This window comes from Haliaeetus leucocephalus, unplaced genomic scaffold (genome assembly GCF_000737465.1).
Source record: "Haliaeetus leucocephalus isolate CR32 unplaced genomic scaffold, Haliaeetus_leucocephalus-4.0 Scaffold262, whole genome shotgun sequence".
Taxonomy (NCBI): domain Eukaryota; kingdom Metazoa; phylum Chordata; class Aves; order Accipitriformes; family Accipitridae; genus Haliaeetus; species Haliaeetus leucocephalus.
Genome location: NW_010972698.1, coordinates 4,112,892 through 4,135,923, shown reverse-complemented (window position 1 = coordinate 4,135,923; position 23,032 = coordinate 4,112,892). Strand labels below are relative to the sequence as shown.

At 43.9% G+C, this 23,032-nt stretch overlaps 1 protein-coding gene across 1 annotated transcript in view; it reads left to right on the top strand.

Moving 5' to 3' along the window:
- The window catches only part of NRK (Nik related kinase), a 105,131-nt gene that overhangs the window by 27,656 nt on the left and 54,443 nt on the right, over positions 1 to 23,032 (top strand). Inside the window, exons 3-8 of the mRNA XM_010569138.1 lie at positions 5,521 to 5,577; positions 13,127 to 13,252; positions 14,068 to 14,178; positions 15,992 to 16,082; positions 18,206 to 18,336; positions 21,120 to 21,174. Of these exons, the coding sequence (XP_010567440.1) occupies positions 5,521 to 5,577; positions 13,127 to 13,252; positions 14,068 to 14,178; positions 15,992 to 16,082; positions 18,206 to 18,336; positions 21,120 to 21,174 (571 nt within the window). The remainder of the gene's footprint in view (positions 1 to 5,520; positions 5,578 to 13,126; positions 13,253 to 14,067; positions 14,179 to 15,991; positions 16,083 to 18,205; positions 18,337 to 21,119; positions 21,175 to 23,032) is intronic.

Here is a 23,032-nt window from a genome sequence, read left to right as displayed (position 1 = left end):
TCAGATTGAGCTAAAAAGGTAAATATACCTCCAATAGAAATAACACAGAGTGATCTGTGCTATTCCATGTGTATCTCCCTGCACAGATAATGCACAGTTGGAGCTCATCAGAACCAGATCTTTGGCATAAAGCATCTTCCACAAATGTGGCTGCAATGAGCAGTATGCAGATTTGAAAAATTTGTATGCTGGCTCCAGGTTTGCTGATTGTTACTGTAGTGACTAACTGGCAACTGCAGCAGACTTTATGCAGAAATATTTTCTGGAGGAGACAAGGAATTTAGCTGGACTCAAAGCTAATGGTAGAATTTCTTCCAGCTTGGATACCTCATCAAAATGTAGGCAGGAACTTCAACTTCAGAAAGTCATTGAGCTTTAGAATTGTTCATGTGTAAGCTCTGTGTGAACTTGATAGCATTTAACGCTGTATTCTTGGGTAGGAATATGGGTGACTTGTAGATGGCTGTTGGATGTTTTGGCTGCATTCTCCGGAGTTGAAACCTGCTCTCAAACGGAGCATTTAGGTGGAAGATGAAACCTTTTGTTAGGGAAGTGGGCCCACAGACCATTCCTGCCCTCTGCCCAGTTTCTGAGGAAATGTGCAATGGAGGATTTTGAATCCCAACAGGCTGATTCCCTTTAGTGATCTGGGAAGGATCGACAGCAGCGGATTGCACAGAGGGCTGGGAGGGCAATGCCCCGTGTTCTTCCTCACGTTTTGGGTTAAATCAAAAAGGACAAACTTCTGCATGTCTCGTCACTGGAAGTAAGTGAATCTGTTGATCTGATTTGGTTGGGAAACAGTTAAAACAGCCAGTTGCTGCTAGGAGCTTTAAACAAAAATCAAAACACCACCTTTCTCAAAACAATTCAAACATGCTCAACCTTGTGGCTTCAGCAGAAGTAGCAATGTGTGAGTTCCCATGAACTCTGGCTAACCTCTGAGATTTATTGATACATGAAAAAAATAAGGGGCCAGGCCCTGAAACCTTTCCTTACTTAGGCACTAGAGTCAGTGTGTTAACAAGAAGCCCAGGGCTGGGTTCAGGAGGTTTACTGCTTTTAGAGATGTCAAGGAAAACGAACTCGAAACAGTTTGAAAAACCAATGTAAAGGAGAGAAACCTGTGATTTTTGTGCTGAGCTGCCAGCTCAGTTGTAGTCTGTGCATTAAAGCAAGTGTAATGTGGAGCACATTACCCTGCTGAGATAAGCTGCAAAGGCATTAGTGGTTCTTCTCCACATCAACACCTGTGGTCTCTGAAAGCTTCAGCCCTCTTAGCGTGGAGTCTTGCAACAGCACTCGCACTTTTTTGGGTGGTGGTGCTGAGTTCAGTAGGGTGCCAGTGTGCAACCACTGCTTACAGGGACTGCTGGTGTTTGGGTGAGCTGTTGGGTGGCTTTGCTTCAGCCCCTTTTTTTCGTAACTAGCTGAATAGACAGTGAAGTTCTGAGGGGGAGAAGGAATAAAATTTAGGATGTCTCCAGGGTTCTCTGATTATTTTGTCTCCACTGGCTGAACCTTTTCCTTTGGCAGTATTTAAAGGAAAGTTTTATTTGTTTATGTTGGGATGATGTCAGGGGTAAGGACGAATGGTGGTGTGTGTTACGTAATTCTGCCACATTGTTTATTGCATACATTAGCAGGTGCAGGGACTTTTGAGATGTATTGCTCTATGATAATGATGAATCCTTTACTTTGGGAAAATGTACAACTGTAATGAAAAATAAATCTGCCGAGACGGCAGTAAAATTAGTATCTCATGATGAAAATGTTTTTATATAGATATATAGCTGTAGATATATATTTAGCTATAATCTCCAAGATACTTTTTTTTTTTATACACACTTTTAAACTTATTCATCCCTTTTAGGTAATTGATGAAAGGCAGATGTAAATATATAGATATGTTTACACCTTTTCATGAGGTTAACCTGCAGCCCTCTGCATTACCCTGCACAAACTTGTGCTGGTAGGGGAAGATGAGGTTCTTCAGCTTAATGCAACCAAGAAACCTGGAAGACTCTTTCCAAAAGGTGTGATAACAGTTGTTGAAAATAAATTGTTATGAGTTGACAATTAGAGCAAACCAACAGGAATGAGTTTTTAGTGCTCCTTTCAGCCTCTTGAGAAGGGTTCAGATTCTCAGGTTTATTGAACTGCTCTCTGTTTTGCTCCAGGATAAAGAGACCTAAAAGAACATAAAGGTGTGAAGTGTGTGTAGTTAACAGAATTTACTTCCATGTAAAGGCTGCTTTACCCAGTCGGAGAGTATTTATTGCAGGTGAGCCTGTGCAGAGGGATGGTTGGATGCGACCCTATGTGTTTCCCTCAGGCTAGTAGTAGCTTTGCACGGTGTGAGGAAGGCAGGGCACTGAGACAAGACACAGGGCATCATCCTGCCCTCTCTGCACGGACTAAGCTCCTCCCGTCCAGCAGGCAGCCCAGTTGCAGACATGGGAGCTTTTAGCAGTGCGGGAGCAGGATCGAGTTGTGCATCTCGGTTAATAGGGACACATTTGTTGTGCAAAGCTGAATCCTGACCCACAAAACAAAAGGGCTTGCTGTTTTCTTTCCCATAAATGCTAATTTTCCAAACCTTTTTGGGGCGATTCAGTATTTTCATTGGTAATGGTGAAAGTGAGTGAGAGCAGCAGGTTTGCATGCAGTGGAAAAAACTGTGGCTGCAAAATAACAGATGCCTGTTATACAGAGGGACAATTTGACCAGGTATCATGCTTTGAAATCAAAACCGAACGCCAAGCCTTTTGCCCTTCCTTATTCTGATGAATATTCAATATCAAGTGTGATGCTAGCCTAGGATTGATTGATTTTATTATTTTTTTTTCAGTCAAGAAGCACATCTCCGTGCTTCACTGTAATTATGAAAATCAGTGTTGATTCTTGACATCATCCTTTGCAGAATGTACAGCAGCCCAGGAGAGACTCATCGTTTCGATGGGTTGGTCGCCTGCAATGTGTGCTGGCCGGAGACGTGGAATTATCAGTGTACTTGACTCCAGACAAACTTTGGAGTTAAGTCAGGGTGCCAGCGTGTCTAGCATGACTGTATTTTGTGGAAGGCCCCTCTCTCGCTATATTGCCAAGACATTCAATGCCTGGAAACATTTGCAAACAATGGCCTCCAACAAAGGAGCCGTGGCTGTGCAGAGGAAGCTCGCTCACGGGGATTGACGTCAGCTGGGATGGATGCTGACCAAACACCAGCATCTGTTGGGCTATAACACTCCTCGCTGCCCAGCTGCTCTCGGCCACGGTGGCGTGTGTGCTGTGGGCCTGGTGAGGGTGTGCCCCGTTTGTCTTCCTCCCAAAGTCTGTGATAATACAGAAATCCTATCATTCTGGTTTATGAGAAAAAGCTTTGCAATCCCAGGAGCGCTTCCGCGGAAAGAGGACACTTATAAATATACAAAAACTCAGCAGGATTTAGTTTTCTGTAAAAGAAAACATGACTGTGACATATCGCCCGAGAATGAGGAATCATTTTTCTTTGATGCAAAACTGCTTAGTCTTAGAAATAACACTAGTATGCAATTTTGTGCAGATAGGACCTGGGTTTTAAAATGACATCAACCTAGCTTTTAATTTTGCAGGTGTAAATTGCACCTGCAAATCATTTTGTCTGCTAACTGCAGCATTTCATATTTGATTTCCTGATTTCCTATGGCTTACTTAACAGGTGTCAGTTAGTTATTTCGATATATAGCTTTGCAGGCACTACTATTTCAGGAGCAAAATTGCAGTCTCAAAGCTTCAAACCCATTTCTGAACATTTGATGGAAGTGAGAAGTTAGGACGTGTAGCCAATCCACTGTTCATACAAATCTTCTGATACTATCCTCCAGTATGAGATTAGTGGTGGTTTTCACGGCAAAAGACTGCATCTACGGCATCTGTTGAGCAACTTGATCTAACCAAGCCAAAAAACTGTGCAATTTACATCAAGATTCCTCATTGCGTTTCTTATATACATTCTTGTGAACCACATTTTGTCAGTCTCGGTATCAAGTTTTCTCTTTTAATAGCTTTATTCCCTATTACCTCCCTTCTCCTAGCTTTGTTTTCAAAAACTAGCCGCTTACTTAGTCTAAAATTAGCAGTTATCTGTTGCTTAATAATGAACGTGGGGATGTGGGCATTTCACTAGTGAAGTGTGTGTACGTATGTACCACACACGCAGTCAAAGCCTTGAGAGAGTTCCTCCCCACCACCATAGAAGATTACGTTTTAAATACAAAGCCTCTGCATGCTTTTTGGGAGGCAGCTGAGAATTTAAAAACCCAAGCATTTCACAGTAAAAAGTCTTTTTTAAAAAAAAAAAAAAACCACCAAAAAAACAAACCCAAGAAAGTCCATACAGCTTTAGTTTCTTGGCAGCCGCATGCAGGTTGCCAGATTGATGCACTGAAAAACAGAGTTTTCTCTTTGTCCCGAGGTGAGGCAGAACATGTCGGGTGGTGTCGTGGTTTAACCCCAGCCAGCAACTAAGCACCACGCAGCCGCTCACTCACTCCCCCCCATCCAGTGGGATGGGGGAGAAAATTGGGAAAAAGAAGTAAAACTCGTGGGTTGAGATAAGAACGGTTTAATAGAACAGAAAAGAAGAAAGTAATAATGATAACGATAGCACTAATAAAATGACAACAGTAGTAATAAAAGGATTGGAATGTACAAATGATGCGCAGGGCAATTGCTCACCACCCGCCGACCGACACCCAGCCAGTCCCTGAGCGGCGATTCCCTGCTCCCACTTCCCAGTTCCTAAACGAGATGGGACGTCCCATGGTATGGAATACACCGTTGGCCAGTTTGGGTCAGGTGCCCTGGTTGTGTCCTGTGCCAACTTCTTGTGCCCTGGCTGGGCATGAGAAGCTGAAAAATCCTTGACTTTAGTCTAAACACTACTGAGCAACAACTGAAAACATCAGTGTTATCAACATTCTTCACATACTGAACTCAAAACATAGCACTGTACCAGCTACTAGGAAGACAGTTATCTCTATCCCAGCTGAAACCAGGACAGGTGGGGAGGTGGGGACGGTGCCAGCTGCCCAGCACCTTGTTTCCCTGGCAAACGTCAGCCCTGGGTTGCAGGACAAAAAGTTTGTTCTCATCAGGTCACCCTGGGCCTCTGCTGAGATTTCCTAGAACAGGAGGGTCGGAGGGTGGCAACCCGTGTTGAACAGGAGTTGGATGGAGACCCATGAACTCATGCCATGTTGTGTTCTGACAGCAGATGTCTCCCAGTGTTGCTGCTCACTTTGGGCTAAAGGGGGAAATTCAACCCTGCAAAGGTAACTCAGTTAACTTTAGAGCATGGTAAGGGTATGGGTCTGATAACCCGTCACCAAACTTTACCTTGGTAGTTTTGTGTCACTGAAAGGTTGTTGATGGGTGATTGAAAGCAAGTACTCAAGCCCAGTTGTTATATGCCTAATTTGTTACTGTATACATAGCTTGCATATGTGCTTTACTTACAATCTTTTGTTATTTTAACAGGGTCGCCATGTTAAGACTGGGCAGCTAGCAGCAATCAAAGTGATGAATGTTACTGAGGTGAGTGCAAAACCAAAAATAAAGAAGTTGTTACGAAGGTGCAAGGAAACATAAATAATCAGATCGTGAGAAGGCAGGTAGCTTATAAAAGGTGATCCAGTGGTATAAATGATGGTTGCTGAGCACCAGTTTGTGTTTTATAAAGTACTGAGAAGTGTTAATACAAGGAGATTTTTCAATTGTACCTGACCAATGGTGACAAAGCAATAAGGGAATGCATTGCCATATATTTTGATGGTCTATAATAACAAAGAGGAGAACTCTCTTCCTGCTTATTTCTAGTTGATTATCTGTTTCCAGAGATAGCAAGTAAAAGATTTCCTGTAGCTCTGCACTGCCCCTGCTGTGTTTCATCACATCCTCTCCCCTCGCGTGCCAGCCATTCCTCAGAGTAGATACCCTGACAGCTAGCAAGCAGGAACATGTTAGAAATGCAAATGTAGCACTTTTTTATTGTTATTTGACAGATGAGAGAAGGAGACAGTTTAATTGGCACTGTCCCTGCTCACATTTATAAAGTGGTGTCAGTGCTGGAGCAGGCTGTCGAAAAAGTTGCTAAGTATTAATTTTTGTTTCTCCTTTTTAAGAGCGCAGCCAGTAGCGAAGCAGCTTGCCTTCTTGAGACCATGTTAGCCTGAGCCCCAGAAAGGCTGGGGAGACTGCCTGCTGCTGCTTCTCCAGTTTACTGGAATTCCGTGGTTTGGTAGGATGCACCTAGTCTCACTGAAGACCAGCTTCCCATTCTGTCGCTCTGGCAGCGTAGGTACAGAGTACAAAACTCCAAGAAAAAGTCTTCCTGTGACACTGTGGAAGGGTTATCACCTGAAATTAAAAACAGGGCCAAGTCCTCTGGGCCGAGTCTGCCAGCAGTACATCTACACGTGGTGTTTTGGGCAAGCACGAGCAAGCCTTGCCTGCGTTTTCCTATGTCTTTTGGTTGTCTTGGAAGACGGCAGAACAAGTTGGTGTCTGCGTGGGCCTTGTCACGTAGAGCAGGTCCAGGACAGGTCTCTCTTCTGATGGTGTCGGAATCCAGCCCTGAGCAGCAAGTGATCTCAGTTGCACGTTGGTTTTTTTTGAACTTAGATGCTACTGTAATGCTTTTACAAAGCCTGTCTGGGGGATGGTTTGGCTATGGCTGCTCCCTTGTCAAATATGCATGCCTAGTTGAATTGCCAGTTTTGCTCTTCTCTGTGCACAGATGAGGGTGCGTTTTTTAAGTGAGTGCTACATTAGATTGGTGGGATTTTTTGCTTTTAGCTCTGTAGGTACTTATATCATCAGGTGCTTTGGTTTTAAAAAATGGCAGTCACCAAACATGAAGCTGCTGGATTTCGGAAGGGAGAGGGGGTAGGGTTTGGGTCGCAGACAGATTCCTGAGATCAGAGCACCTCCGTGCTTTGACTGAGGAGTTGACAGGACAGATCCTGGCAGGGACTCAGAAGTGATCCAGAGCTTCTGTATGGACTGCTTTCATGCTCTGCTGGGACAGTCAACAGTGCGTGAGGGGTGGCCAAACGTGTCACTCGTGGGCTGTCATGTTAACAGCAGTGACAGTCCCTTCCTTGATGAAACAATTGAAGCAAAAACTGCAGGAAGGGAACCTTGGAAAGATTTCCTTCCCTTTGCTATACATAACACCGTCTCCTTTGTATGTAAGCAATAAACTGTAGCATCCAGTAATGCCTGCTTGCTTGGAAACAAAATTTAAATGGAGGACAACCTTGTGGTCCAGCTTCAGGAATTCACATTGCTAGACTTGTGTGATTCTGGGAACAAAACCCAGCCTTTTAGGTCTGATTTGCTGCTTCCTTTGAGGCTAGGGAGCCAGTATCATACTGGGTAACCTGTCCTGTTGCTTGAGGGGCAATGATAACAGATCATGCTGTTTTCACGTTGAGTCACTTAATACGAAAGCAGTTGTGACGGTTTGAGAGTTGAGAGGTGAGCACGTTGGTGCAGCCACCTGGAGGGGTTTTCCCTGGTGCTCTTCCCCCACTAAGCCCCGAACAAATCCAGTTCAGCTCTACTCGCGTGCTTCTGCTTTCTGACCTTGGTGCAGGGTGAGCGCAAGCCTTTCTGCCATTATTTCTACTTTCTTAACGCGGGGTCGGCTGTGTTCCTGCTGCTAGGGCATGGTCTGGTGGACCCGGAGGCAGTCCTCCGCTTTGTAACTGGTTTCCTCCAGGTCCTTGCTGGTGCCTCTGGGAGACGTTGGGAAGATGAGCGCAGGATTGCTTCCTGCAGCTGCCTCCTCTGCCCTGGGGTTGTCCTCTCCTCGGCCACCACATCTTGCGGTGCGTCGTGTTACGGTAAACCCCGACTGCTTTCGGCGCAGCAGGGTGGGGTTGGCAGCTGTGGTCTCGACTGAGCCCTTCACGTCACCTCGGTGCAAATTCCTAGACCGCTTGGGGTGAGCCACGTTGGCTGCGAGAAACGGGGTTACTGCTGGCCTCCTCGGCTGGTCCAGCTGGCCAGGGACGGTGCCGCTGGTCTCTCGTAGCGCAGAGTAGATAGGGTGGTGGAAACCAGTGCACTCCTGCTCTGCAGTTGCAGTAGGTAGGAGCATGAGTATGGCTGAGGCTGATGCTGTACATGTCCAGGGTCTCTCTGAAGCTCAGTTCTCCTGTAAAATAGCAATAGCTTTTCTCTGCTTCACAGCATTTGGTTTGCTGAAGCCTTTTGTGGCAGTAGTGGGTCCTAACTGTAATGTAGAAATCCTTTCAATCTCCAGAATTTCAGTGTCATAAATTCAGAGCCTGTTAAGGATTCGGTATTTCTCTTGCATTGTTAGTCTGCTCAGGTCGAAGTTATTTTCTGATCCTTTGGTCTTGAAAAGCTAGCTTGAGGCATTAAATAAAGTCTTTAAAATATTGAAATCCTAGTCTCCAATGTCCTGCCTATAAATTGCACCTGAGAGCAACATCTCGCATGGAGTTTGGCTTGTGAGAAATGGAAGCTGTCATAGTAAACCTGCTTGAATGAGACAGGAGGCTCCTAGTCCCTGTGGCCATTTTCATCTTTGGGTGGTTATATGATCTGATTAGTGCTGCACAGGGAGCAGTTTTCTTAAGGAGTGAAGACTTCATGTGGTAGAAAACAGGAAGGTGAAAAAATAAAATCAAGACGAATGCAGTCTTTTTCCCTCCACCTGTCTCCAACAAAAGTGGAGAAGAGCTGAATGCCTGGATTGACCTTGTGATTTGTGTACTCCCCAGTTCAAGGCTCCAGTAGATCCCTCTCATTCAAAGTGGGACAAATCCAGTGGCTGAGTTTGACAGAGCCCCGTGCCAGTGTAGGTTGTTGGTGGTTTGGTCACTAACCTGCTCAGTAACAGGCCAGTGCTGTCCGACTTGGGAGGGGATGGGACTGAACATGAATATCTCATATCCTAGGGGCCTGAGCTACTTCCTTGGTACTTGGATATTCTGCAGTGGGTTTCCCTCCCCCAGCATCGTGTTTTCGTCGCTAGAAAATTCAACCTCTGAAGTCTTTCAGCTAACGTTTCATCATAACCCGTACATTTCTGCCAAAAGCTTCTGATTCACCAAATCTCTGTCTTATTTTCCAGCAAGAAATCATTTAATCAGAAATCCCCTGACCAGCTCCAGCTGGGATTGTTCAGCCCTAAGATCTGGGGCACACCGAGAGCTGAACAAATCTGCCCTTCGCTGTCCTGAGCTGCAGCCCCGGGCCAGTTTCTTAAGAGCGGCAGCGGGACGCTGTGGTCCTTGCGGGATCCTCTGGACATCTGTCAGGAATCGCTGCCCTGTCACGCTGTGGGGGGTTTGGGGAGAGCCCTCTGAGATGGTTGAAGGGGAGCTGATGGCTGTGTGCACTCATGTGCCTCTCCACGCCGGCTCGGCTTTCTGTTATCTGACGGTGCCAAGCAAGCAGAGCGCTTGCGGAGAGATTGGATTCTTGCTGCTCTGCTCTTCAGCTATCGGTACAGGTGATCAAAGAGCTCTTCTGCAGCAGGTCGTTCTCTCTCTGTCCTTGCTTTCAGTCTTTCCAGATAGCAAAATAACATTTAAATGAGAAACTTGTCATTAGAACTGCCCCAGTGCTACAGGGTCTCTTGGTGGAGTATTTATCAGCTGATGATCTTGTTTCCATTTGAGGTCAGAGGTGTGTGCTTTCTAGTTCTTTGCTTCCTAATGTCATTGCAGATAGGCCCACGTCTTCAAAAATAGCCTTTGATCATGAACCTGTCATCTTTGTGCATGCAGCCATCTGTGCCCAGAAACAGGCTGGTTTGTGAAAGCAAACAGCTTTTTGCACCTGCAGATCTGCGAGCTTGTTTCCTCTTCTTAAGCAGCATGATTTATGAGCAGGTTTCTAGACCCCTGGGAGTTGTGGCTGATGGTAACACCGACAAGAGGGGTGGTGGAAAGTGGAAATCTTGAGCATGTGCATGCACTGAAAAGTTGAGGGTGCTTTTGTCCCCAGTCACCCTGCTTGAAGGCTGGATGTAGCACTGAGGCTTAGCAAGTCCAGGTTCAGTTCTTGGCTGGGCCTCACACATGGCCCATGGGACAGAATTGCTCACGTTTACTCTTTTGCCTTGGTTTCTCCGTGTGAAATAGAGCAATTTTTCCAAAACTCACTCAAGCACTGGGAAGACAGAGTACTTTTTGTCTGTGAAACGCCCACCTGCTGTCTGTATAGCCCTTTACCTTACAGACTGACTGATGTTTGAAGTCACGTCTCTGGCTTTGGAGGGTGCAAGAGTTTGGCTCAGAGGATTTGTGCTCAGCAGTGGTGGGGCTCAGCAGGGAAGTCTGCTGTCCAGTCTAAGTGGTGTCTTCCCAAGGCACTCATCCTGTACCTGAGCAGCATACAGCAGTGTGTGAGCAGAGGTGACTTTCTCTACGGGTAAGGATAGGCAAGGGAAGAAGAGGCGGGTGCAGGGAGGGAGCAGGTTCCAGCCTTCTGGATAAATAGATAAGGACGTGAGATAAAGCAGGAATTGGATCATCTTGCTGGTAATGGGAAAGGAGCATTACACATGTGCAGCGACTCTTTGCTTTCGCCAGTGGGTGTAGAAGAGACTACCAGGTATTCCAGCTATGTCCACAAACAGGCACGTGCTTATCTTTGTTTTAAAAACATGGAGGCGAGATTGCAGGGGAATAGAAAGTACTCAGATAAGAGCTGTGCCAGCATGGTTCCAACATCCAGCAAATTAATGGGGCGAAGGAAGAAGAGCTGAAAAAGAGGCAACAGCTTTGGGGAAGTGGTTCAGATCTGCCAGCTCCCCGAGGGGAACTTTGTGAAACCTGCAGGCTGGTGCTGAGGGCATAGCAGGGAAGCTTTTCGGTCAGGCTCCACCAGTGCAAAGTTCATGCAGACGGGCAGAGTTAAAAATCCCCAAAACATTAAGATCTGAAGAGATCTTAAGTAATTTGGGGAAGGCCTTGACCAAAGATTAAAGTTGCCCCTCCACATGCTTGGTTGCCCTAGCAGAAGGAGTGGGCAGGATGCAGGAGGGACAGCAGGGAGGGAAGGGAGTCATCCCTGTTTGTCCCGCTTTCTGGTAACAGATCTTTAGGGAAGAAACTCAGTGACTGGACCCTTGTGGTCAGGTCCAGGACCGTGGTTCCCATGTCCTTCTTCTCTGCCTTCTCCTCACCTGCCTGTTTCCACCCTTTCACATGCGCTGTCTGGAGTCCCAAAGGGAGTAGAGCCTTGTTTCCCCTCCCAGAAAGCATCAGCAGGAGCCCTGAGCTCCCTTTGATTGTGCCCTGGCCACGTGCAGAGAGAAATAGGACCTCGCTCACGGAGGATGTCCTGCATGCTGTCTGGGAGTCAGCTCTGACTTCTCTTGGAGACTCCAGGTGCTGCCCCAGGCTCCTCCTTAACCTTGCTAATTAAGTCATACAACATCCAGGGCTGTATCAAGCTGAGGACTAAGGGTCCTCCTTTCTCCTTAATTGCAAACAAAAGAGAAACGAAATATCTAGTGTAATGTGTGCAGCTTGAGAGCCTGTGTTCAACAAAGGCGCTGTTCTGAAACCTGAAATAGCTCATTTTGCTTCAAGTGGAGTTATTTTACATTTCCCATTTCCTAAAGCTTAAGACAATGAGGCTTTGGTCTGGTAACATGTCTCCTGTGGATTGATGTTACTGGGGAAAACTTATTGGTCCCTTCTGTTGGGATTGATTTTTATGTGGTCGGCTTTAATAAGACGCATCATGTGCATATGCTTGAGAGAATTTGGTGTCAGCCTGTCAGGCTTTAATGTTTTGCTACAGGTAGAAAGGACAACAGAGCTGGGCTTGTAAGGAGTGTGTTGTGATGGTTAAAGGAAAGCTTCGATGGCAAAGCTACTGGAAAATAATGGAAAAGTGCAGAGAAATGTCCTGTGGGGCTGAGCTGTTCCTACTGCATCTTTTTTTTTTTTCCCCTTCAGCTAGTAAGTGCTGACTGGGATGCTTTGCAGCAGGGTAAATTAATTTTCAACTTTGTCATCCTCCTTTTAACCTATACAAGGGTACTGTGCAGCACCACTCATTTGCTATTAAAGCAAATGAGACAGCAAAATCTACATGTGTTTCACCAGGTATTGTGCACCATTTCTCTTGGTGGCAACATAGCAAACAGGCTAGCTTCAAGAGGACCTCTTCAGATCAGGCAGTTCTCTCTTAAAAAGGGTATTTCATTCTAATGTAATTATTAAAACTTGTCTTTCCATTAGTTGTCTTATTGTGCATAGTGCTGTACTGGGCAGAAGAGAACATCTTCCCTGAAGAGACTGAAGCAGAGACAGTGGGGAAAACAGAGCTAGCTAGCGCCTGGAAGGAGATGTCTAGGGATGTGCTAGCCCCCAGAACACCGGAGACTTGACTGATGGGATGATGTTAGGAGCGGGGAAAAACTCCATGGTCCAGGGGGGGTAGCCTCACAAGGAAGGAGCAGATCCTAACCCTGCGCTGGCTCTCGAATTCGATTTGTGGCTAGTAGCCTCCTCCTTGGCTTTGAGTTCCTCCTAGCAAGACCTTCCATGGGACTGGAAAGACAAATTGGCTGATGTGTGCACTAAGTGCTTTTCCAAGTATTGAAGTAATGGAGTGTTAGGAATATTTTTATTATTGTTTGAATCTGGGTAATTTCTCCAAGACTAAATTACTGCATGCAGAAACCACAAACGGGGGAGTAATAAATAGGTCCTGTCTAAGCCCCCTGGGGAGACAATATGTGATTGTTATATCCAAATTGGGACATTTTGATTCTTTAGGTCAAACACTAGCAATTCATTGTTTTAGGCTGATGGATCAGGGTGGTTCAATCGTCGGCTTAAGAGCCTGTCCTTCAGTTGCAGTCTCATAATCCCAGGATAATTCGGGTTGGAGAGAGCCCCAGGAGGTGTCTGATCCAACCTCCTGCTCAAAGCAGGGTCAGCCCTGGGATCCGACCAGGTTGCTCAGGGCTAGTTCCAGCTGGTTGTTGGAGGCCTCCAAAGATGAGTTTTACCCTGCAGCTCTGGGCAGCCCTGGTGCTCAGTGATCTCTGGTCACCTACGGAGCCTTCCGCTCTCTTTTGCTACAGAATGAAGAGGAGGAAATCAAGCTGGAGATAAATATGCTAAAAAAGTACTCCCATCACCGGAATATTGCTACATATTATGGCGCATTTGTAAAGAAAAGCCCTGCAGGCCAAGATGATCAACTCTGGGTAAGTGTTTTGTGTCATTTCTGTTAGTAAGATTTACAGCGCCTTTCTTCAGAGCTCCAGTATGCTTGGCTCGGACTCTGTCTCAGTGAAACTCTGAAGTCATTGTTCTGAAGAATAACATATAAAAGAGAAAAATTGCTCCTCCCTAGATGTCTTCCATCCCCTATGATTTCCTTTGAGGATGGGCATAAAATATGTTACAATACTTGTGACTTGTGCTGTCATTCTGATTTGTTGTTAGAGCTTTTTTTTTTCCAAATTAAATGCCTCTGTAATATTTTTTTTTTAATGAAAGTGAAGGAGAGCTTGTCTTCTTCCCCTCCTCTCCTTTTTCCTGTTGCTTTCCTCTCCTTTTTTCAGTTGGAAAATAAAAAAGGGAACAAAGGAATCGGCAATAAAGCAGAGAAGAAAAATGAATCCTCCAATTTTTTTGGCTGCAAGATTTTTGAAGCTTTGCAGCAAAATGAGAAATTTCAAATTTTGAAAAAATTCCCATGTTTTTCAGTGCTACTAGCTCTTGTTTTTCTAATTTTGAAGTTTCTAAAAACAAAACAAAACCAAACCCAAAATGAAAAAAAAAAACCCAAAAAACCCAAACCACCAAAAAACCCCAAAACAGCACTACTGAGGTTTTTTTATTTATTCAGCCAATGCGTATGATTCAGGAAATGAGATTTTGTGTCAATTGGCATCCGGGAAGCTTGCGTGTAGTTTGCCCCACCTTGATTGTGGTGGAGTGGGTGTTTGCACATGGTCTCTCTGCTGGTACTGTGCCAGTGCTGTGGTAAAGGTGTGTTACGTTCATCTTCCTGCAGTTGGTGATGGAGTACTGTGGAGCGGGCTCTGTCACTGACCTGGTAAAGAAGACAAAAGGGAACTGTTTCAAGGAAGACTGGATTGCATACATCTGCAGAGAGGTTCTCAGGGTGAGTCGTGCCAACAGAGCTTTGTTGCTCCTTTGCAACAAAAAGGCCTTTCCAAGCTAACGTACGTCACTAATGAGCATTTTTGTTTAAAGGTTTTGATCCATAGGGCTCATGGGCTGTGGTCCTTGAGTTCAGAAGAGCCCAAAGAGCCAGCATGATGGCTGCTTGACTTCTCGTATTACTGTAGTTAATCCTGTTTTCTGTGTGAAGAACAGAAAATTCCTGTTTCCTATGGCAAATAGCCATCTTCTGCAAGTCCAGATTCTGGGCATCTAGAAAAGTAAATAAATTTTCTATTTTCAGTAAGTCTGTCCTCCACATCGGGAGATCTTACTGCTCATTGCTTCAGCTTTTCATGCGGCGTATGATCTTTCTGTTCATAATTCCTTTACCCACACACACTCAGGGGCCTCTTTTCCATACTATTAGAAGCAACATTGACTAAACAGCATTCCAGAATCTTAAAGGTGGCCCTGCTGGGGCAGCATTCCCCAAGAAAATTCTTGGGGCTGTATTTCATTCTATGCAGGCTTAGGACTTTTTGTTTGCTTGTTTGTTCCTGGAAAGTACAGAGGATAAAACAAATCCCAAGTGTAATCTAGTGAACTAGCCTGGAAAAAAAAAAGAAATGTTGGAACCTGTCATTCTAAATTCAAAACCCATTACAGAGTTACTGATCCGTCTTCCTTGTAATGGAGTTTTACTTCTTTTCTAAATAATGGTAAGATGAATGTGTATTCTGGGAGCTGGAATTCAAATGGCATGCCAAAGTAATGCTTGAATAGGGGTAAAACTTTGCTTCTGGAGCAGAGGAGTTGAGAAGCGTGCTCAGTAGAGAACATTGGCCATCTTAAAATGATTTGGCATTAGACTGCAGATTGTAATAACTATAGCTGGAGAGTGGGTAGAGCTCTTCTGCAAAATAAAAAAATCTTAATGTCTGGTCAGGTTGCTTTTCATTTGTGTGGCTATAATATCTCTATTAAAGCAATTGATGTTAAAACATTTGGTTTATGCTCATGCAACTGAAAACCGTAACAGCATGCAGGTGTAAAACAAGAAATTGGATTTAATCGTGCTTGTTTCAAAACAGAATGACCCAGTTGCTTGTGGATTGACAACGTTTCCTTCTGGAAAAATTAGAAGCTGGGTGGAAGCTCTGTTTGAAGTCATTAATGTTACAGAGGCTAAGCATTTTGAGTGAAGCATCCCCTGGCTTACTATAATGTATTATTTCGGTGTGTTCCTTTATATCTATGCTAGTTTAACCATGGACAAATTTGGAACGGAGGAGGAGACAGAATATTGCAAGTATTAGCTGAATGAAGACAATATTTGCTGCATTCAAAAAGAGGTCTGACATGGTATTTTGAACTTTCTGTGGTCCATTTACCATTGAACATGGTTTTGCTGAATGCAGAATTCAAGCCACTGGCCAGCCAGCTCCTGTCTCTGGTCCTCATGCAGAGCATTCTGCATTGCTCTTTCTCTCTTTTGTTTGCTTTTAACACATGGTACAAGGAGGCATCCCTTGATTCTGAGACAGAAGTTTAAAATATTGCTACCTTGTTCTCTTCACACTTGATTTCAGAGATGTTGCACTACTGTCAGGCCTGTGGATAAACACAACAATCAAATCTGCGGTTGCTGTCCTCTCTCCTCCCCGAACCCGGGGTCTTCATGTTGTTAGTAATATCTAAAGGACTTTCCCTGTGAATAAAGTCTGAGAAGGGTAGAAATGTAAAAAGGCAACAATGCCATGCTCATGATAAAGATAGGAAGAAAGAATAAGGAGAGTCTGGTTTTCTTTTAGGGCTTGGCACATCTTCATGCACACCATGTCATCCATCGAGATATTAAAGGACAGAATGTTCTTCTTACAGAAAATGCAGAAGTAAAACTGGGTAAGTTTCCTTAAATGTGTGCCAGAAACCTGTTCGTAAAAAATTTAAGATTTCCATCTTGTCTTCAGTAGCTACCTTCAGTAGCCTAAGAGCAACAAATATGTCAAGTAGCATTAATGCTTGTTTATAAGGTGTCTGTCATGTAGAAAGAGCTGAAAATGTGACATATTCTGCAAGGATGTCACTCAGCCTGTGGGGAATATAGCTACTTCTGGGCAGTCAAACACAGAATGTGTCTAGTAAGTCACAGCACCATCAGGCCTTCACAGCAGATTCCGGCATGCAAAGACTTGCAGAATAAAAAAGTTGAGGGAATAAATTATGCCGATCCATTTCTCCAAGAGAAGTGGTCTTAGAGATTTTCATAAATCTGAAAATAGGTGAAATTAGTCATGTGTAAGTGCTACTACTGAACAGTAGCTCTTGCTAATAGTCATCTCTCAAAAATGTTGGAGAGTTTACTTATTTCCTTTTCTAGCTGTGACATGTCACTGCTGACAACTTCTGACTTCATAAGACTAAACTCAAGTACGTATCTCTCTTGAGGAGGGGATGTCTTTCATGTTTAGGGAAGACATCACAGAGAATGCATGGCAATGATTTGAAGGACCGGTCTCAAGGAGAGCACTTCTCTTATTTGGGATGATCTTTCTGCTCCCTCTCTCTTTAATTGAAAGAATTCACTGCAGAGTTGGAGAACAAAAATAATAAACATGGCCTGTGGGTGTGGGGCAGGATGTTTTGCTGGAGCAAGTAAAAATAAGTACTTCAAATCTTATTATGGTTTAACTTTATGGTGAAATCCTGGCATCACTGAAGTCAAAGGGAGTTCTGCTGTTGTATTAAATGAAGGCAGGATTTTGCTTGTAGTCTCTAAAAGATATGTACAGTTTTCAACTGTTCCCTCTTAAAACTGGCAAAATATCAGGTTTGTGTGTGTTTACAGTCTTGTATAGTTACTAGTCCCACCATTCTTCACATGGCTGACAAGAAAGTTAAACCATTCTAACTGTGGGTAAAGGCGAAACAGATTTACCAAGTATAACAATCTGGGGGGGCGGGGGGCAAAAAAAAAAAAAGAAAAGGCAGTTTCCAGAGAGATTTAGCTCATATGTCTTAAAGTAAAGAAGCTAGAAACCCAAGAGGTTCTCAGTCCAGTTCCGTTCCACTTCAGTGTAAGTGTGTGCACTTCCCTTCGGAAGCACAAAGCGCATGATGATCCCAAAGGCCAGGTCCAACTTATTGCTGGAGAAGATTAGCTAAACAGGCACATTAAATTACAGTAGTACAAATGATTGTGGTTTGCAGGTGATCTGCAATGAGGTAATAAGTGAGAAAATCTGCTCCTTGATGGTAACCGTAGGGTTGTCTCCTTTCAGTCCTTTCTTTTTCCTGTTATTTTGTCTTCTCTGTGAATAGCACTCAAGTGCTATGCCCAGTGGATCCAATTAGTGTATCTTAGAGGTGCGTTCAAAGTAAAATAGAATCACATAATTACTGGTTGTATGGGCCCTTCTTCATATCTGAACAAAACCATTTTGCTCTACAATGCTGATGAAAGTAACACCCTTTTCAGCACAGAGTACCACACAATTCTCTCATTATAGTGAGTCTAAGATCAGAATAAACTAATGTACTCTCCAGCTTGTTCTAAGATAGTGTATGAATGTAGGGAAGGAGTTATTCCAAACACCTTGAAATGAAGTGACATGATAGTTCTTTCCAGCTTTCACAAATGGCCATATTAGACACATCCAAATTTGCCTTGTCCGTAGATACTATTTTTCCTTTCACATAGTAGTTAAAGATCTCGAGTCCTACTCAATGCAGCGTTTAGATTAAGCATAAATTATTCTGTAATGCCTTCCTAGAGCAATTCACATCTGCTGTAACCTGCCTGGCAGATTTAGCATGCTGTTTATTTGATCCTTCTGTCAAAAAGAACAACAGAAAAAGGGCAGTTAAATTTCAACTGTTGGACAAGATGTACTGGAAGAACTCAGATTTGATATGTATTGTAGCCCAAAGGTTTGGTATTCTAAACAGTGTGAAAGTAGCCAAGCTAACACTGCCACATGGATACAACTCTTTACTAATTTCTTTACCTCTGCTTGGCTTTTCAGTGGATTTTGGTGTAAGTGCTCAACTGGATAGGACTATTGGGAGAAGAAACACGTTTATTGGCACACCATATTGGATGGCGCCTGAGGTCATTGCTTGCGAGGAGAACCCAGACTCTACGTATGATTACAGAGTAAGCGTTACAAGTCTGCATAAGGTAGCAAAATGTGCAGGTAATTGCTGAAATCCTGCTCAAGCACTGCATTTGAAAAGTTCAAACTGCCCTCCTTTTAAACCGCAATAATATTATAACTGTACAAATAGAAGTATTTGTAATATGTGGGTGGTGGCTCTTTTTTTTAAGAGCAGAGTTTCATTATGAATATCTTTTTGTGAACTGTTACTACAGGAAATACACTTTCATGAACTTCTGTGCAAAAAAACCCCCAAAACTGATATATGGAGGTTGCAAGTCAGGACAGAAAAGAAAGGAAGAGGTAAATTTGGAAGGAATACTTGAAGTAGTGTAATTCTAATATGACAAGTTACTGCTCTCCTCTGGGATAGAGCTGTTTTACTCTCCACTCAGCTGTGAATCCTGAGTTAATTGGCAACAATTAGTATCACTTCAGTCATTTACGAGCATGTGACTGGAAGAGGTTTCCCATCCCAGAATGATTTCTGGTCATTCGCAGGGTGGCTGAGGTGAGAAGGCGCAGAATTTCTTGTATTTCAGTTTGTGCCCATTGCCTCTTGTCCTGTCACTGGGCACCACTCAGAAGTCTGGCTTGGTCTTCTTTACTCCCTTCCCATCAGGAATGTGTATGCATGTATGAGATGCCCCTGAGCCTTCCCTTCTCCAGGCTGAACAGTTCCATCTCTCTCAGCCCAGAGCCTCCCAGCTCCGAGCCCTTTAACAACTTTGTGGCCCTTTGCTGCACTCACTCCAATATGTCCATGACTTCCTTGTACTGGGGAGCCCAAGAACGGCTATCAAGCACTTTTTCTGGTTCTCCTCCTAACTCTTATAATATGCTGATGCTGTTCCAAAGAGACTTACAAAGCTTATTCTTTGTCATCTGGCCTGTTTCCAGCAGTGTTGTCATTCCTCTGCCTACACTTACCATGCAGGATGTTTTCCAGGGGTGGCTTTCTGGGCAGCCATCTTCTGAGTGACCCTCCGGTCACTCTCTTGGTTGCCACTTTGCACCTCTCATTCAAATTGTGGCTTCAGAAATATTTATTGGAAGAACAGGTTATTGCTTCCATTCTGTAGTGATTCAGAGGCTGTGATTCTCCCTTGTTGAGACCTTCTGTGCTGCACTGGCAGAGTGAGGTCACGTTGTGTGAGTGTCAGTCATGACCAAGGAATGTTCTTGGATTTGGTTTTATTTTTCATACCCTGTAAATCTTTTACTGAAACCTCAAGAAATTAATCTCTTGTCTTCATTCCCTGTCCCCAGTCAATTTCCTTTTCAGAATGTGTACTTTTTCAGAAGATACAAGCATTAGGAACATGCATCCCTAATTCCTGAGGTTTCTTTGCCTTCTGTAATAATCACAGTTCATCTGTGTACATTTATGTCTGCTTCAGAATAGATTCTGCAGATGGTAGTTTAAAACTGATCAGTGGAAGGTTTTGGAAGCACTTATGCAGACAGTGCTATGACTCAGATGGTGGCATGGGGCTGGTCTTTTCTATAGCTGATACGATGAGCAAAGTAGCAGGAAGCCACTCTGTAACTTCTTGCTGTTCCAAAATAATAATAAAAAAAATATAACGAATGAGTGAAAATATATATGCATAAATATGTATATATACACCCTGACCTTTACGAACACTGCTGTCATCCTCCCTTTCACCTTGTCTGCCTCTTGTGCTTTGAAACTCCAAACCAAAGTTCTTTGTAGCTTGGTTGTTTCTCCCATTCTCCCCAAAACCTGCAGTAATATCCCCAGAATTTTCAGTCATTTACTTAATAACAAGTCAGGATCATGTATCTATTAAATTCCCACCAGTTTTGCTGTCAAATCCTTCCACAAACTATGATGTGAACTGGTTTTCAGCTTGTGTAAAGCAGTTCAGAGCAGCTGGACTGAGAAGGCTCCGTTGATAGAGTCAGTTAGAGTGCCAGGCTGGGTATGAGCTGCTATTCATGTAATACTATATTGCTTCCCTTTTTAAAAGATAGTTGTAGAGAAGCCCTGCAAGTTGGTTTGGTCACCTGCCTCTCATTTGGCTATATTTAGACACAAAAACCAGTAAAATAACGCACCTGATTAGTCAAGTGGAAACCTGTGAAGTTTTTACAGTCACTGGTAGTGTTTCCGATTTACCTTCCATGCTCAAAACCTGGCCCTTACCATCCAGATGAGCTGATAAAGAAAAGTCCATTCAAAGTTAACTGAGCTGAACATATACTGCAGCATAAATCTGACTGCGTGATGTGCTCTCCTTTCCTTTCATGTGCCCAAAAACATGTGGCTGGAGACTTTGTAGACAGAAGAAGTCAGACCCCAAGGCCTGACCATAATTTCTGTTCCATCAGTGTCGAAACTCAGCAATGACTGCTCTGAAATAAGCATTAAGACCAAGGATTTTTTTGGCCGGGAGCAGGGGGATGAGGCACTGCTGTGCCTCACTGCCTCATGAAAACAGTTTAAAAGATTTAAGACATATATTTAAATGGTGCCTGCTATATTCTGGCTCTTGTTTTTTGAATGCAGAAGGTCTGCATTTTGGGGCTGGCTGCTTAAATGATGAATCAGCTGTTCAGAGTTGCATGGGAAATGGGAAGCTTCTGGCTATTAGCACATTTCCTAAAAGCTCAGTAGGGAATGGGAGGGAGCAGAATGTGTGTCACTCTAACTAAAACCACCCGATCCAGGAGAAATCTAGGGAAACTGTAAAAACAAAACAAAATAAAAAAGCTTGAATGCTGCAAGTTGCAATGTGCAATGTTTCTTTTCCTGCAGAGTGACCTATGGTCTCTGGGAATCACTGCTATTGAAATGGCCGAAGGAGCTCCTCGTAAGTGATTTGGTATAAAGATGGGGGTGTCTATGCTTTGTGGACGTGTTCTGTGTTAAAATGACTCGTGCTTGGCTAATGCGCAGATGTACAAAATTCTCGTTCTGGCTGTATCTTTAAAAATAATCTATGACTCTTTCTCTTTTGGGCTCTTTTGCTTTCCTCTTTGATCCTTTAAGTCTATATTTTGATTCCTTGCCTTCATTTCCTAGGGAAACAAATTTTTTTTTCTTAGAGCTCTTGTAAGCATCACTTTGTTGATCACTGCCTGTGGGTACAGCTAAGCAGAAGCGATCGACACGTTAGCAGAAAAAATAGACAAGAGTGGCTTTGGGTTTAGGTCACTAAAAAAAAAATATGACAGTGAGAGAAGCTAGGCCTAAAGGTTATATTTTTACTCTGGGACTGACTTGATTCTCACAGGTTTTGGGATGAATACTGTATTTGCTCACGTAATGGCTTCGGTCCATGACCACATTCTCAACCCGACGGCAGATTGCCGTCGTTTTCCAGCCTGCCCTCGCCTCCCAGCTGTCCCTCTCGCTCCTCCGGTTAGCCTCCTGCAGCCGTCGGGCAGAGATCGGCGGCTGCAGCGTGGATGCGAAGACCTCGTGCGTTTTTGTTTCCACGGAAGAGCGGTTGCTTTCCCCCAGCACCCGCGAAGCAGATGTGATGCGACGGGGTATCCGGTCACTGCTGAGAGCACGGGAGACGAAATAAATTATCCTCTGGCCTGAGCTTGAGAGCACGTAGGCTGTGTTTTTTAAAAAAACACACTTGGCTGTTCGCCCGTCAGACTTGGGTTTTAGCAGCACTCAGGAGCCAGCTGGAGTTCAGGAGCATTTTCAGACACTGTGCTTCAGCCTAGCTGAAGCTTAGTCCTGGGACGTAAGTCTGTAGGGAGTTTTTTTCGAGAGAGACTTTGTAGCTTTGCATGCTAATTCCTCGTGCCACTTGTATTTGAAGTTTTTGCTAGTTTTGGCAGGGAAATGCTGTGGATTATATTCTGTTGCATTGTGTTTTGTTTTCTGTAGTACAACAGTGGGTTGTCTAGGACCCGTAGCTAGAAACCAGACTTATTCTGCACCCCCTCCCTCCCCAACTGGATCACATGCTATTGAAAATACAAAGGAAAAAGTAAAAAACAGAACCCAGATGTAAGAAACGACAGCAGGTGGATGCAGGCAGAGAAATTAATAGAAGGTAGTGAAGGCTTTACCAGACCACAGTCCCCTCACTTTTACTAGTTCTGTAATGCTGTAAGTCCATTCCTGTTAAGAGAATCACTGCTGAACACCTGTATATCATTAGAAATCAGCCTCCATGTAGTTCCTATCAGTTGTCATTCGGTAGCTCTGTTTTGTGAAAGAAGACCTCTGACCCTCGATATTTCTCCGTGACAGATGGAGCACACTCATAATTCCAGACAAAATGCCTAGGATAGATGAGATGTGACGGTATTTACTTTCTGCAGAGTTCTTTGTAGCTTCAACTTTCCAGAACAGTAACAGTAAAGAGAAGTACAGTGGGCTGGAGAGAAACCAGCATCTGAATGCATGAGTAGAATCTGTTGCAGATTGTCTAATAATGGTGCTCACACTCCCGAAACACAGAATAGATTAAATGTGTGCTTAGTCATTACACTCTGTGCCAGTGATGCAGTTTATGAGCTCTCTGCTTCCCATCAGGTTTTCTTCATCCTGCATTTTCTCTTTATGCCATGAACGATGTAGCTAAGAGTTTGGTTAAAATTTAGCTTCTCATTTATCTGAACCATAAGCCAGACATAATAAACTAGATAAGTATTTCAATCCCAACTTTAACTTCTCTTTATGTGAAAACACCCGTTGGTGTATTA